The sequence below is a fragment of the Schistocerca cancellata genome, chromosome 2 (assembly GCF_023864275.1).
Source record: "Schistocerca cancellata isolate TAMUIC-IGC-003103 chromosome 2, iqSchCanc2.1, whole genome shotgun sequence".
In the NCBI taxonomy this organism is placed as follows: Eukaryota; Metazoa; Arthropoda; class Insecta; order Orthoptera; family Acrididae; genus Schistocerca; species Schistocerca cancellata.
The window spans coordinates 203842681-203857890 of NC_064627.1; the positions used below are offsets into that span (position 1 = coordinate 203842681).

Genomic DNA, 15210 nt, shown 5'->3' on the forward strand with positions numbered 1-15210 from the left:
TCATAATATCATTTTAATTCAAGTTTGACTCCAATATTTAAGTAATCAGTCAGTGATATAATTTACTGCACACATCCTGAGATTCAAAGAGGAAATTATCAGCATTAAGAATGTTGCTGCATAATATTTTTATATTGTTCATCAGTTAACAGAAACTGGCTTGTACTGAAACATAGAATAAAATAGAATTACACACACACACACACACACACACACACAAACATATATATATATATATATATATATATATATATGTGTGTGTGTGTGTGTGTGTGTGTGTGTGTGTGTGTGTGTGTGTGTGTGTGTGTGTATTAAAACTATAATTACTTCTCATGGTAATAGATCAAACAGAGAAAATTAGCTTGAAAGTCAAGTATCTCCATTTACATGTTATACTGTGAGGCACAACCATTGTTTTAGATTGATGGATTGCACCAATCACACTATTAGAATTATATTCAATAAGAAGTTTTCATGGTCTAAAATAAAATAAAACCAGCTATCATAAATGTAACTGTTCATTTTGCTGTGAAACAGCTAATCAATTATTATAGAGAAGTGCCATTTACTTAAGTAATTATGCATTCCTCTAACCATGTGGATTTCAGCCAATTTCATTTACTTCTTCTTTGTCCAAAGAAAGGGATCTTAGTTCTTCCTGCGAGCTTGCTATGTCCACTACAGTTCAAAACTTGTAATCTTTATTTGATTTTTGTGTTGTACACCCATTAACATTACTGATATATTTCGTACAAAAGGATGTTAGATGTTTGTATCACTGAAACTTTAGTAATGTTTTGACTTACATCCACTTATTCAGGATGTATTACAGTAGTTTTTTAGTGTTCTGTTTTCTTTAAAGTAATATAGGAACGATGGAATTGAGTGAAATGAAGATATCTTTTTATGTTGTGTATATTCGCCCACACATCTCAATATAAATACAGTGAAGAAGGAAATCCTCACATAGTTGACTACCTCAGTTACTAATACTCATTTTAGGTGCAGAGATCATGTCCTTTACCAGAAATTCCACAGTTTATGCGTGGGTGTGACCGCAACAACAATTAATAAACGTCTGCCTGTAAGTATAAGTTTGCAATAAGCTGCCTTGTAATCGTAAATAATAGTAATATTACAAATCATATGAATGAGATGATGAATATGAGTTGATGTTACAGCATGGCTTTTAGTATTCTAGTTACCAACTGAGAATTCTATATTAGAAAACTGCCATAATGATTGATCATTTGATCTCTTGCTTCATGTCATTAAAATGCAGCAAAAAATATGACAAAACTTAACTAGATTTAGTGAATAACAAAATTACATTAACAAAGGAAAGTATTATTTTACTTAGTAAAAATTAAATTATTACAGAATTTGTTTCTCCATGCAATAAAACAAATCAAATTGATAGACAGATGTACATATATTTTCACATTTGTCCAAGTAAATCGATCTTAGTTCTTACTGCTAGCCTGCTATGTCAACTTCAGTTCGAAACTTTTTATATTTTTGTTAATTTTTGTGTTGTACACCCAGTAGTGTTTGTCAATACTGACGCCCATATCTCCAGTTGAACAGCTTGCTTGTGTACTGACATATGTGGTAGATAATAGGTGTAGTGGACTGTGCCTCAAGTGCTTAGTCAGAACGAGAGCCATAATCATGTAAACGATTTTAGAGAATACGTCCCAAACAATGGTATATGTACATGTCCTTGATTCTCAGTACCAGTGTATGTGGACAACGAGTTCGCCTTAAAGTGTACTTCTCACTGCACTGAGTACACATTAACTTTTCTTCTGCTTCAGCTTACTGCTTCTCAGCATGACAAATAATCGGCGAACCAGATACAAGATGGCGCCACCAGTCACAATCACTGCGAGCAGCATGAAGGCAACGACGTCGAGCAGCATCTGCTGCCACCAGTGCAGATCGAGGGCTGCACTGCGCATGTGCGGGGCCCCCTTGTGACGTATCACGTACTCCACCCACCACACGGCGCGCTCCACAGAGTCTGCTTGGTGCTCGCGAAATATCGATGACAAAGTCTTCATGTTCTCTCTGTACCTGTGAAAAATTAAGAATACCAGTATGGCTCCTGATGCAAAAGTCTCTTGAACTGAAGTTTGAACTACATGACAATAAGAAACAAACAAGTAAGGTAAAGTGTCTGGAATTCGTCCCCTGTCCCAAAATCGCCCTCCAATTTGATTTCTACACATGATGTAGGTAGTGTAGAGAGCTCTTTAGCACAATTCAGTTGACTATTGACAGTGAGGCTGTTGATTTACCCACTGTGACTTTCAAACCCCGTATTCGTGGTAGATGCTGTAGTGTGTAATCAGTGTTAAAGAATTCTATTGATATGTATGGTATGTTTTTCGTTGGTTAACTAGTGATAATTAAAGACTAGCATTTGAATATTTCATTTTAATTGTGGCAGAGATTCAACTGCATTCGTTTCGTTTGGAGTAGGTACAACTAGAGCTCTAAATCCAACACCTTACAGAGTCTTCAGTCCATCCCAGGTACGAATTTATGACAACCATTGTACAATGCATTCAACGCGCCCATACCTCATAGATAAAAAGATCAGATATCTCTAAGAGTATCCAAGAAAATGGAAAAATGTCAAACAACGACAGAAGGAGAAAGAATAGTGCCATTATTGAAGGTCAGCTAGGACTGACAAACTGAAGATATAGGGACATAATTCAAGTTCAAATTCATTCAAGTACGAAATACAAGCTCCACTGATGGCAAGGATAGTACAATTGACGAATATCAACTATTTACTGAAAGTCTTACTCCCAAAATAAGATAGGGAAAAATGAACAGTGTTCTAAATGCTTCAAGTGGTCTTATAGAATGTTATTCACAAGAAAAGTAAAAATCTTTGCTTCCAAATAGCTGCATGAGTGTATGTAATTAGTATAAAAGCATGTGTAAACAGGTTTTCATCTCAATAATTTATCCTAAGAGGCCTTATCATTGTTTTGCTAGTGTTCCTACCAAAATAAATGAGCTGTTAATAGCTGGAAAGGGTGGCAGAATTACCACTTTTTTATTGAAGAACGAAGATATGCAATTCCATTAAATCTTTTTTGTTTATATAGGCCTTTTTAGTGGAATCACACTAGCTGCACTGCCAAGTATGGAGTTCATTTGTTGAAATCAGTTAATTTACGTTAAATCAGTCTATATACTGTTAACCAAAATCAAAATATAGGATTTCGAGATTTTACTGTGTGATGAAATATATTTACACTTGACCTTATAGCTTTCCTAACAAGTCTGGAAATACTGGGTACAGTTCGCAGGCAATAAGAAGCATTTTTATTTCATATGGAATGTTCTAGTCTCACAATGATATTAAAAGCCAAGGTAATGAAACATTTATTGGCATTCTGCAAAGAAAAAATACTTTTTATGGCTATTATTTCTGTACATTTTTCAGTTTTCCTGATATTACGTTTTGAAACCCCTATTTATTTTGTACTGATGGCAGTCGTATTTCATTCCGCACAGCGCTAGCACCTCTGTTCAAACATACACCAATGGTCATTTAAATTTCAACATAAGGGAACATATCATACAATACAGTTATATTTACTGAGTGTTTACGGTTCAGTCGGTAGAATACATGACTGATCTTCACGGGTGATTCCATTCCGTACCAGTCAATCGTAATCGCTGGATGCCAGTCTTTGGCAACTCATGACCAGATGATTTAAATGGTGAAATATCTATGAAACGCTCTGGGCAGTGTAGCAGTCGAATACACTCCAGATCGAGGTAGGACAGCACAGAGCGGGTAACACGTGGTCTTACATTATACTGTTGAAAGACATCATCACGAAAACCTAGAAGACAGTGCACAGCCTTCGGCCTCAACATGGATGAAATATAAATCCTACTGTCGAAGGCAACGTTCCCCAGTTCGAATCTCTGTCTGGCACACAGTTTTAATCTGCTAAGAAGTCTCATATCACCGCGCACTCTGCTGCAGCGCGAAACTTTCATTCTCTCAACATACGCAGACGTGAGCATTTGAGGGATAACGTGTACTTGGGCTCAAAATAAGACGTTTTGAGCAGTCGACGAATAGCTCGATATTTGAATAGGAGAGATGCTACTATTCGGCGATTTGGCAGCGGTGGGTAGACCACGACCGAACATAGCGTCAAGATTTCCGTCCCATTCGAAGAAATATGTATTAGAATGCGTATGTTTGGTCGTGCAGGATCGTACAGCCAGTGCATGTATCTAGGCTCAGAAAATTCTCTTGCTTCATGCAAAAGCTGTATCGACAGTGCTACCATTTTTGCGGCTTACTTGACGCTGTATTAGATAGAGACGCGTCGACAGCAGAGCCCCCAGTAACACCGATCTGGACTGTGCGGCTGGTCCCGGCGGAGGTTCAAGTCCTCCCTCGGGCATGGGTGTGTGTGTGTTCGTCCTTAGGATAATTTAGGTTAAGTAGTGTGTAAGCTTAGGGACTGATGACCTTAGCAGTTAAGTCCCATAAGATTTCACACAACACCGATCTGAAGTGGCACCATATCGTCTTTTCAGTCGAATCACGTTGCTGCGTATAAAATCACTGTGGATGTATTTGCGTGTGGGGCCAGGGCCCATTTAAGTCCCAGCGACACAAGCCACAAGATTTCTTTACAGGACGTATCGCAATTAGTAGCGGGAGCTTGGGGCGACAGGCTGTGAGGGATGCCAAAAGCAGGATTTGTATACACTGCGTATTACAATTGAGAGTGTAAATTGACTCGGTGAAATTGTAGGAGAGAAAAGGGGTGAGGGAGGGGGCAGTAATGATAAGTCTCTTGTGGGGAAGTTTGTTCTCGAACCAGCCCTGTGTGGAGGCATCGAGCAGAATAAACGTCGTCGGACTGCATTCGTTAATCTTACGGGCCCATCACCTGGCGTCCTGATATGTTGTATCAATGAGTACGCAATGTAAGCACTACTGGATCAGGTAACCGTTTTCTCGGGCAAGTGCTCTAGTGACTGAGTTACCCAAGCACGTCTTGCCACCTGTGCTCAACAGCCTTAAATCCGCCAGTACCTTGTCTCCTTCATCCTGGACACATCTCGCAGGCTGCGGCTAAGCCAAGTCTCCGCAATATCCTTTCTTCCAGGACTGCTAGCCTTGCAACTTTCGCAGAAGAGCTTCTGTGAATTTTCGAAGGTAGAAGATTACATAGTGGTGGAAGTAAAGCTGTGAGGAAGGGTCGTGAGCCGTGTTTGGGTAGCTCAGTCGGTAGAGGACCAGCCCGCGGCTCCCGAGTTCGAACCGAGCGAAATGGCGCAGCGGTTAGCACACTAGACTCGCACTCTGCTTGAAACACGGACCCGGCCATCCATATTTAACATCTGCGTGATAATTCCTCTAGGCAAATGCTGGAATGGTTCCTTGGAAATGGCACGGTCAATTCTCTTCCTCATCCTTGACACAATCCGAGCTTGTGCTCCGACGCGACGTAAACCCAGTCTTCCTTCCGCGATCGAGTCTCGGTCCGGCACACAGTTTTAATCTGTCAGGAAGTTCCATCTGTGTATATTGTTCACGCGCCTGTCTGTAAGGCATGGTAATGTCCAACTTAGTAGACGGAGTGAAATTCACAAAGACCTAATGCCCTGGTATCGGCATGTCCCGCGTTTCTTATCAGTGCCAGCTGCGCAGTGAAATTGTATTGTAGCGTCACACATTTGTCAATCGGCCGCCTAAGTTTACAGTTCTGCATTTTCCGTCGGTACTTGCATGAATATCAATTTGTGACCAATTTGCATAGCTCCTTCGTGGTGTGTCGAATTTTGTTTTCCTAGATTGTAGGGCGCTAATAGCGTGGGGCCGTTGGGGTCCTGCACTGCGTTGAGCGGTGTCCTCCTGAACCCATCATTTCCATTGCTGGCAACGTGAGCAGCAGTATCGCGGAACGAGGAACCACTGTCTCGATAGACCATGATCCTGCCGCTGTCGACTTTCTACACGTGCTGGTAGGAGATTCTCCTTCTCATGCGAGGCGTAACACAATTTTCGCACAACCAATCAACATTGAAACATGCCAGAATGAGATCTGCAGCGGAGTGTGCGCTGATATGAAACTTACTGGCAGATTAAAACTCTGTGCCTGACCGAGATTCGAACTCGGGACCTTTGCCTTTCGCGGGAAAATGTTCTACCAACTGAGCTACCAAAGCACGACTCACGCCCCGTCCTCACAGCTTTACTTCTGCCAGTACCTCGTCTCCTACCTTTCAAACTTTACAGAAGCTCTCCTGCGAAACTTGCAGAACTAGCACTCCGGAAAGAAAGGATACTGCGGAGACATGGCTTAGCCACAGCCTGGGGGATGTTTCCAGAATGAGATTTTCACTCTGCAGCGGAGTGTGCGCTGATATGAAACTTCCTGGCAGATTAAAACTGTGTGTCGGACCGAGACTCGAACTCGGGACCTTTGCCTTTCGCCGAGTCTCGGTCCGGCACACAGTTTTAATCTGCCAGGAAGTTTCACTGAAAATTGATTTCTGAATTAGAAACTTGCTGCGAAATCTTTCCTTACATAAAAAATTTGGATTGGCTTACTCCTACTCTGTGCCGTCACTCTGGATAGCTCATCACTTACATAAGCAAAGACGTAGTACACTTGGTGCCGATTTGACGTTTATTCTTGCCCCCTACATGGTGCTGCAATTTTAGTAGCCTGCACAGTAATTCTAGTATCAACACTGTCAATAACCTGTCCTTGTGTGTACACTCAAGCTGCGACTTTCTTCAAATAACACTCGTGTGGCCACTATAAGTCAAATAATTCGGCGTGTCACAGGATGGGATGTCACCAGCCATTTTACTGGCCGTCTGGGGCACAGACGCGGCCAAGACGTGCCACACGTTCTGCTGATTTGACTGAAGCAGAAGCAAGGGTGCCCAACGAAGTGAGCACTCCACCTCCGACTGATACATAGAGATCATCCTTCTGAAACGACAGGTGTAAATAAATCACCTACTACTCAACTGCTACCGCAACACCAAAGAGCAGGCCAAAATCTGTGAAGACAATCGTCAGACTAAGAATTCCCCTACCCGTAAGCGTGACAAACCATACCCTAAAGCCAAAAATCTTATGTCCAAATTGCATGATATTTTCAAAAAGCAATGTAAGCTGCCACTGGCGTTATGGGAGGGAATACGCGTTCGTATTAAGTCAGTGATCAGTATCAAGCATCCCCTATCGATATGCAGATTCCGCCACTATAATACAGACGTATAATGATGAGGTATGCAGAAGGAAACTGGAAAGGTGGGTGGCACTGACAAATGGACATTAGCTATGCATCTTGTATTAAATTAATAACTGTGGGTGTGGGGGGGGGGGGGGGGAGGGGGAGGTACGTCTGTCTACTGAAATTAAAGAGGAGTCATTGAAATCATGATTTATTGACAAAGTTTGACTATATGTAAAACGACACGAGACGTGAAATTACAAATCGGACTATCTCACAAATTATAGATGAGTAAAGGACATAATCTAAATCCGTACGAATTAGTTCCTTACGATATATCCAAGGGAAGAATGGGAGAAACTCTGGTAATAAAACTGCGACCAACCTGACTAAACAGCAAATAGAGTTTCCTTTAATTTATGTCTATGGTCACAAACTTTTTGTTAACAGATTACCGGTTTCGGTCTTTAATGACCATCATCAGATCTGTTTCATAAAAACAAAGTCCTAATGTACTGCAGCCATAGTGGCATCGTCAAATGTTAGATGCGGAATCAGCACCAGCATCGTCAAATACATATAAATAATATCACATGCACGAGTCATGTTGTCAGTAGTACTACTGTTTAAGACAAACTGCCGTACAGTAGCCACAAGACGTTTGTGTTGTAAGTTCACCAGATGTCGCTAATGCCGGCATACACTAGCTTTCAATAATTAATTGAAACAGCGAAAATAAAGGGGGATACAAAAGTTGAAGTCTGTAATAAGCTTGTACCGTATAAAAGGCATCACAGTAATAAAAACGAATAAAAAGAAGAACACGACAAAAGTAATATTGTTAAAAAGAGGAAGTGTTAAACAGTGGTGGACATGTGCTCTAGTGCCAATATTCTACACTCCAGGAAATGGAAAAAAGAACACATTGACACCGGTGTGTCAGACCCACCATACTTGCTCCGGACACTGCGAGAGGGCTGTACAAGCAATGATCACACGCACGGCACAGCGGACACACCAGGAACCGCGGTGTTGGCCGTCGAATGGCGCTAGCTGCGCAGCATTTGTGCACCGCCGCCGTCAGTGTCAGCCAGTTTGCCGTGGCATACGGAGCTCCATCGCAGTCTTTAACACTGGTAGCATGCCGCGACAGCGTGGACGTGAACCGTATGTGCAGTTGACGGACTTTGAGCGAGGGCGTATAGTGGGCATGCGGGAGGCCGGGTGGACGTACCGCCGAATTGCTCAACACGTGGGGCGTGAGGTCTCCACAGTACATCGATGTTGTCGCCAGTGGTCGGCGGAAGGTGCACGTGCCCGTCGACCTGGGACCGGACCGCAGCGACGCACGGATGCACGCCAAGACCGTAGGATCCTACGCAGTGCCGTAGGGGACCGCACCGCCACTTCCCAGCAAATTAGGGACACTGTTGCTCCTGGGGTATCGGCGAGGACCATTCGCAACCGTCTCCATGAAGCTGGGCTACGGTCCCGCACACCGTTAGGCCGTCTTCCGCTCACGCCCCAACATCGTGCAGCCCGCCTCCAGTGGTGTCGCGACAGGCGTGAATGGAGGGACGAATGGAGACTTGTCGTCTTCAGCGATGAGAGTCGCTTCTGCCTTGGTGCCAATGATGGTCGTATGCGTGTTTGGCGCGGTGCAGGTGAGCGCCACAATCAGGACTGCATACGACCGAGGCACACAGGGCCAACACCCGGCATCATGGTGTGGGGAGCGATCTCCTACACTGGCCGTACACCACTGGTGATCGTCGAGGGGACACTGAATAGTGCACGGTACATGCAAACCGTCATCGAACCCATCGTTCTACCATTCCTAGACCGGCAAGGGAACTTGCTGTTCCAACAGGACAATGCACGTCCGCATGTATCCCGTGCCACCCAACGTGCTCTAGAAGGTGTAAGTCAACTACCCTGGCCAGCAAGATCTCCGGATCTGTCCCCCATTGAGCATGTTTGGGACTGGATGAAGCGTCGTCTCACGCGGTCTGCACGTCCAGCACGAACGCTGGTCCAACTGAGGCGCGAGGTTGAAATGGCATAGCAAGCCGTTCCAGAGGACTACATCCAGCATCTCTACGATCGTCTCCATGGGAGAATAGCAGCCTGCATTGCTGCGAAAGGTGGATATACACTGTACTAGTGCCGACATTGTGCATGCTCTGTTGCCTGTGTCTATGTGCCTGTGGTTCTGTCAGTGTGATCATGTGATGTATCTGGCCCCAGGAATGTGTCAATAAAGTTTCCCCTTCCTGGGACAATGAATTCACGGTGTTCTTATTTCAATTTCCAGGAGTGTAGATAATGACATAAATATTAAACACCGTTGATCACGTACCGGGTAATATTAAACAACCATAAAACAAATCGCTAAAGGAGCCACAAATGAAAGAAAACATAGTGCTGCACATAATCAGCGCCCTCTGTTGGCGCTAACGCCAGAATTCCGCAGAGCGAGAAGTGGGTGGAGCAACGTGACCGGCAGAGGGACCCTCGTACTCTGCGGCACTCCGTTGCAAGAAAAGAATGATAAAATTCCATAACAGTGGATGAACCACATTATCTGATTAATGCAGTCTATGAAATGAATACAGAAGAAACAAGAACATACCAAAGTCATGCGTAAAACCTATGAAAGCGAAGTAAACATGTGATGCACTCAGTACTATGTCGCAGCTTGTGAAGCAAATAGAGTATCGCATTGGTCATAATGACTGCGTCTATTCGAAAAATGTGAAGAGGTCAAGCATGTATGAAGACCAAATACGTAGTTTGGAACTTAAATAGTGGCAACTATTTATACACAACCGATACAAAAGAGTCACATGTTTGCACCTGTTACTGTCCTTCAAGGTAGTCACCAGTGTAGAGCCCGTTGCCAACGATGTGAAAGGCATAGTATACCGTTAGCAGAGCCTGTTCTGTTGATGGTGCGAATGGAGCGGTCTACTGCCTGTCTAATCTCTGGAACAGTACATCTTCGAAATCAACTCGAAGTCACAAGGATTTAAGTCCGGGGAGTATGGTGGATGGTACAGTTCTTCCCAGTCACATCGACCGAACTGAGCAGCTACAGCTTGCGCCGTATGCGCCCGAGCATTGTCGTGCAAAATGATGGGTGGGTTGCGCAGGAAGTGTCGCCGCTTCTTTCGCAAAGCTGGTCGTTTTTGGAGCACCACCTGCAACCAGCTTTGCGAAAGAACGAAAAGTTCGAAACTAGTAACTAATAAATTATTTGCAACTCTGAAGGCAACCTTAATTAACAAATAACGAATATGTAAGTTGTAAACATACTAAATAACAATGCAGCTAGCTAAATCCCCCTGGCTGCAAGAAGGCGAATAAATACAATTAAAAACTCACTTATGTTGGTGGAAACCGGGACAAAGTGCGCAGTTTTATATATCTCTATGTAATCTGATTGCTACTCGAGTCAGTCACAATACCTATTGACGTACTAAGCAGATTAACGCCGTATTTAAGAAAAGCAATAGCACGGTTGCGCAGACTTTTAGAGATTATTATAATCTCAATCATAATGCGTATTCTAAAGAGAAAAGCTTGAGTCCATAAATCAGCAGGACTTAAGAAATAGTCCGTCGTAAGAAATGCGGGCCGACTTGTCATACACAATGTCCAGCGAACAATGCGTGTAGTCTCATTCATGTTCTGTATTCCAGTAGTTTCGTGAAGCATTCGACGCTACACCACTGTACCAGACAGTTAACATGATATTTCCGAGCATATAGGACAGATTTTGAATGTGTGATGCTGTAAGGCAGCCTTTTGCTATAAAGGTTTTATATTGTTTCTGTCTGTTAAAATCCTGGGACGGAAAGTCTAGTATAACGTGCCTGCTACTGGATTTTTACTGTTTTCGAGCTTTTGAGTGGTAGTTTTTAACAGTGTATTGTGTGACGGATTTTTATATCCGTTCATAAGACGTAATTTGACTGCTGTACAATGTTCGTGAAAGAACCTGCAACACGTAAATTTTAATCTGGATCACTGAAATTCCCGAGTCCTTATTTTAAAACTGTGTTTTGCTATACATGCGCATGATCTACTTTTCGTCACCGTTAAGGTGATTGCAATCTCAGATTGAGGGTGTCGATCTTTTCTAGATACGTGATTAAATGAAATAATAGACATACAGTTATTCCTTTTGAGTTATCACTTATCATTCCAAGTTCGTTTTTGACGCCGCTTGTTATCGTATAACCTTACTAGAGATTGCGCCACATTTTTTCGCTCTGTTCGTCACTTTTTTTAAAAATAAAACTTCTTCGATAATTTTGCTGTTCAAGTGTCACAACTATTTTGTGTCCTCAGTACTCTGTTTCCAATACAGGGTGTCCCATAATTATGTATATGATGTTTCAAGCACTGCAGCAAGGAAACTAGCAACATAAATTGAAAATAAACACGATACCTCACATGCAGCATGTAATCAAATTGTGTGCCTGTGGAATACCGTCTCAGTTACATGACTGGATTTGGGATTTCCTGTCAGAGAGGTCACAGTTCGTAGTAACTGACGGAAAGTCATCGAGTAAAACAGAGTGATTTCTGGCGTTCCCCAATGTAATGTTATAGCCCCTCTGCCGTTCCTTATCTACATAAACGATTTAGAAGACAATCTGAGCAGTCGTCTTAAGCTGCTTGCTGTCGTTCATCGTCTAGTAATCATAAGCTCAAAACAAATTGCAAAACGATTTAGAGAAAATATCTGTATGGTGCGAAATTTGGTAATTGATCTTAAATAATGAACAGTGTGAGGTCATTCACATGAGTGCTAAAAGGAATCCGTTAAACTTCGGTTACACGATAAAGCAATCAAATCTGAAGGCCGTGAATCCAACTAAATTCCTAAGAATCACAATTAAGAGCAACATAAATTGGAAAGAACACATAGCAAATGTTGTAGGAAGGTGATCTAAAGACTGCGTTTTATTGGCAGAAAACTTAGACGTTGCAACAGGTCTACTAAAGAGACCGCCTGCACTATACTTGTCCGTCTTCTTACGGAATACTGCACTCTGTGGGATTCTTACCAGATAGGATTAACTGAGTACATCGAGAAAGTTCAAAGAAGAGCAGCACGTTTTGTATTATTGAGAAATAATGGAGAGAGTGTCATGGACATGATACGCATGATACGGGATTTGGGGTGGAGATCATTAAAACAAAGGGACCTTCTATCACCAACTGTTTCCTCCGCATATGATTATCATAATGAAATAAGGGAAATCAAAGGTCACACGGAAAAATTAGGTGTTCGTTTTTCCTCGTGCTGTTCGAGAGTGGAATAATAAAGATTTATTGTGAAGCTGGTTCACTGAACCCTTTGCCATGCACTGAAGTGTGATATGCAGAGTATCGATGTAGATGTAGGTTCTTTTCGTTACAAGTATTTTAATCTAATACGTTCTGCTCTCCGTGGTGTAGTCCACCAGAGCACCATCCAAATCGATACACGTCTGGAGAAGGACAGGAACGTTGCCACAAGCACCTTGCATGGACCGGTACCCTGTGGACTCTACTGTCAAAACATCCCGTAGTTTGGCCAAATTGTGTATTTGACGTCGATACACTTTGTCCTTTCAACCACCTCGATGCCTTCTTCCAAACGTCGATTAACCTTCATAATTCCCAACCATTTCTCTGTACACTCCAAGTTCTATCCTATCATTTATCAGACGAGTGTGAAATGGCTTTATTTCAGATCCTTCATTATTCCGTACAATGTTGTGCGTGAAATGCTCAGATCACTGGATGTAGACCTTTGAGATTTAACGGCTTCTAACAAGCGACTCGACTATCATCCCTTCTCAACCCCTCGCTTGCAAAACACTACCAGTAGCGTCAGATTTATTGTTTATTTTGGCGATTGTTAACCCAGAGGCACCATTTCCTTCAAATTCGGCTGGTGTCCCCTGTCTCATCCCCCCTTAAATGTTTTTTGTAGAGTACAAACGCACGCCACACACGCGCTGTTCCAGAGACAACGTTTCGTCATGTTTCCTGTCGTACACTAATCATTTTTAAGTCCAGTGGCCGCTAGCGCCACTCTCAGACTGTATCGTAACTCTTCTCCAAAATTAAAAATACCACAGTAAATCAAACAGTTGATACATAATTGTGGGCCACCCTGTTAACTACAAGACTCCCACATCTTTCGCCCTCGTCACTCTTATGTCGAACGCTCTGGACGCCCTAAGTCTCTCCTTTCTGTTCTGACGCTACTGATGCTGCTCTCGTGTCTGCTTTCCGTGGTTTAGCGTCCTGGTGTCACATGACACACTTTTCAGACACTTTGATGACTTGCTTTATATGATTTACTGATGCTGCAATGTTGTAACAAACGATTTATTTCCGTTACAAGTGCTTTATCTTATCAAACTTCTACATACACTACTGGCCATTAAAATTGCTACACCAAGAAGAAATGCAGATGATAAACGGGTATTCATTGGACAGATATACTATACTAGAACTGACATGTGATTATATTTTCACGCAATTTGGGTGCATAGATCCTGAGAAATCAGTACCCAGAACAACCACCTCTGGCCGTAATAACGGCCTTGATACGCCTCGGCATTGAGTCAAACAGAGCTTGGATGGCGTGTACAGGTATAGCTGCCCATGCAGCTTCAACACGATACCACAGTTCATCAAGAGTAGTGACTGGCGTATTGTGACGAGCCAGTTGCTCGGCCACCATTGACCAGACATTTTCAATTGGTGAGCGATCTGTAGAATGTGCTGGCCAGGGCAGCAGTCGAACATTTTCTGTATCCAGAAAGGCCCGTATAGGACCTGCAACATGCGGTCGTGCATTATCCTGCTGAAATGGAGGGTTTCGCACGGATCGAATGAAGGGTAGAGGCACGGGTCGTAACACATCTGAACTGTTCAAAGAGCCGTCAATGCGAAGAAGAGGTGACCGAGACGTGTAACCAATGGCGCCCCATACCATCACGCCAGGTGATGCGCCAGTATGGCGATGACGAATACACGCTTCCAATGTGCGTTCAACAGCGATGTCGCCAAACACGGATGCGACCATCATGATGCTATAAACAGAACCTGGATTCATCCGAAAAAATTACGTTTTGCCATTCGTGCACCCAAGTTCGTCTTCGAGTACACCATCGCAGGCGCTCCTGTCTGTGATGCAGCGTCAAGGGTAACCGCAGCCATGGTCTCCGAGCTGATAGTCCATGCTGCTGCAAACGTCGTCGAACTGTTGGTGCAGATGGTTGTTGTCTTGCAAACGTCCCCATCTGTTGACTCAAGGATCGAGACGTGGCTGGACGATCCGTTATAGCCATGCGGATAAGATGCCTGTCATCTCGACTGCTAGTGATACGAGGCCGTTGGGATCCAGCACGGCGTTCCGTATTACCCTCATGAACCCACCGATTCCATATTCTGCTAACAGTCATTGGATCTCGACCAACGCGAGCAGCAATGTCGCGATACGATAAACCGCAATCGCGACAGGCTACAATCCGACCTTTATCAAAGTCTTAAACGTGATGGTACGCATTTCTGCACCTTACACGAGGCATCACAACAACATTTCACCAGGTAACGCTGGTCAACTGCTGTTTGTGTATGAGAAATCGGCTGAAGAAGCGAGCAGGTGCGATCTGGTCACGTAGGCACACATCATAACAACAGCCGGTCCAGAGACGGTGCTTTGGTGAGCGAAACGTAGAAAGTAAGTCTTCTTAGAAATAAAACGCGCGCAGCAAATAAGATCGAAATGTGCAGTGAGAACCATTCAGGCTACCTGTGTGAGCGTGAGTACCGCTAGGACCCAAGCTCTGCGAAAAACCGAATGTTCAACACAATGTAAGAGATGCCAGGTCTGGCAAACGCAAATATCTTAGCAGTTACAAACAGACGGCTAAGCTGTCGAGGACCATTTCA

General features: G+C 43.4%; 1 protein-coding gene across 1 annotated transcript in view; it reads right to left on the reverse strand.

Moving 5' to 3' along the window:
• Positions 1–897: 897 nt before the first annotated feature.
• Positions 898–15210, reverse strand: part of LOC126161529 (UDP-glucosyltransferase 2-like) — a 105568-nt gene continuing 91255 nt past the window's right edge. The window contains exon 7 of the mRNA XM_049917449.1: positions 898–2076. Coding sequence (XP_049773406.1) covers positions 1797–2076 — 280 coding nt within the window. The 3' untranslated portion in view covers positions 898–1796. The remainder of the gene's footprint in view (positions 2077–15210) is intronic.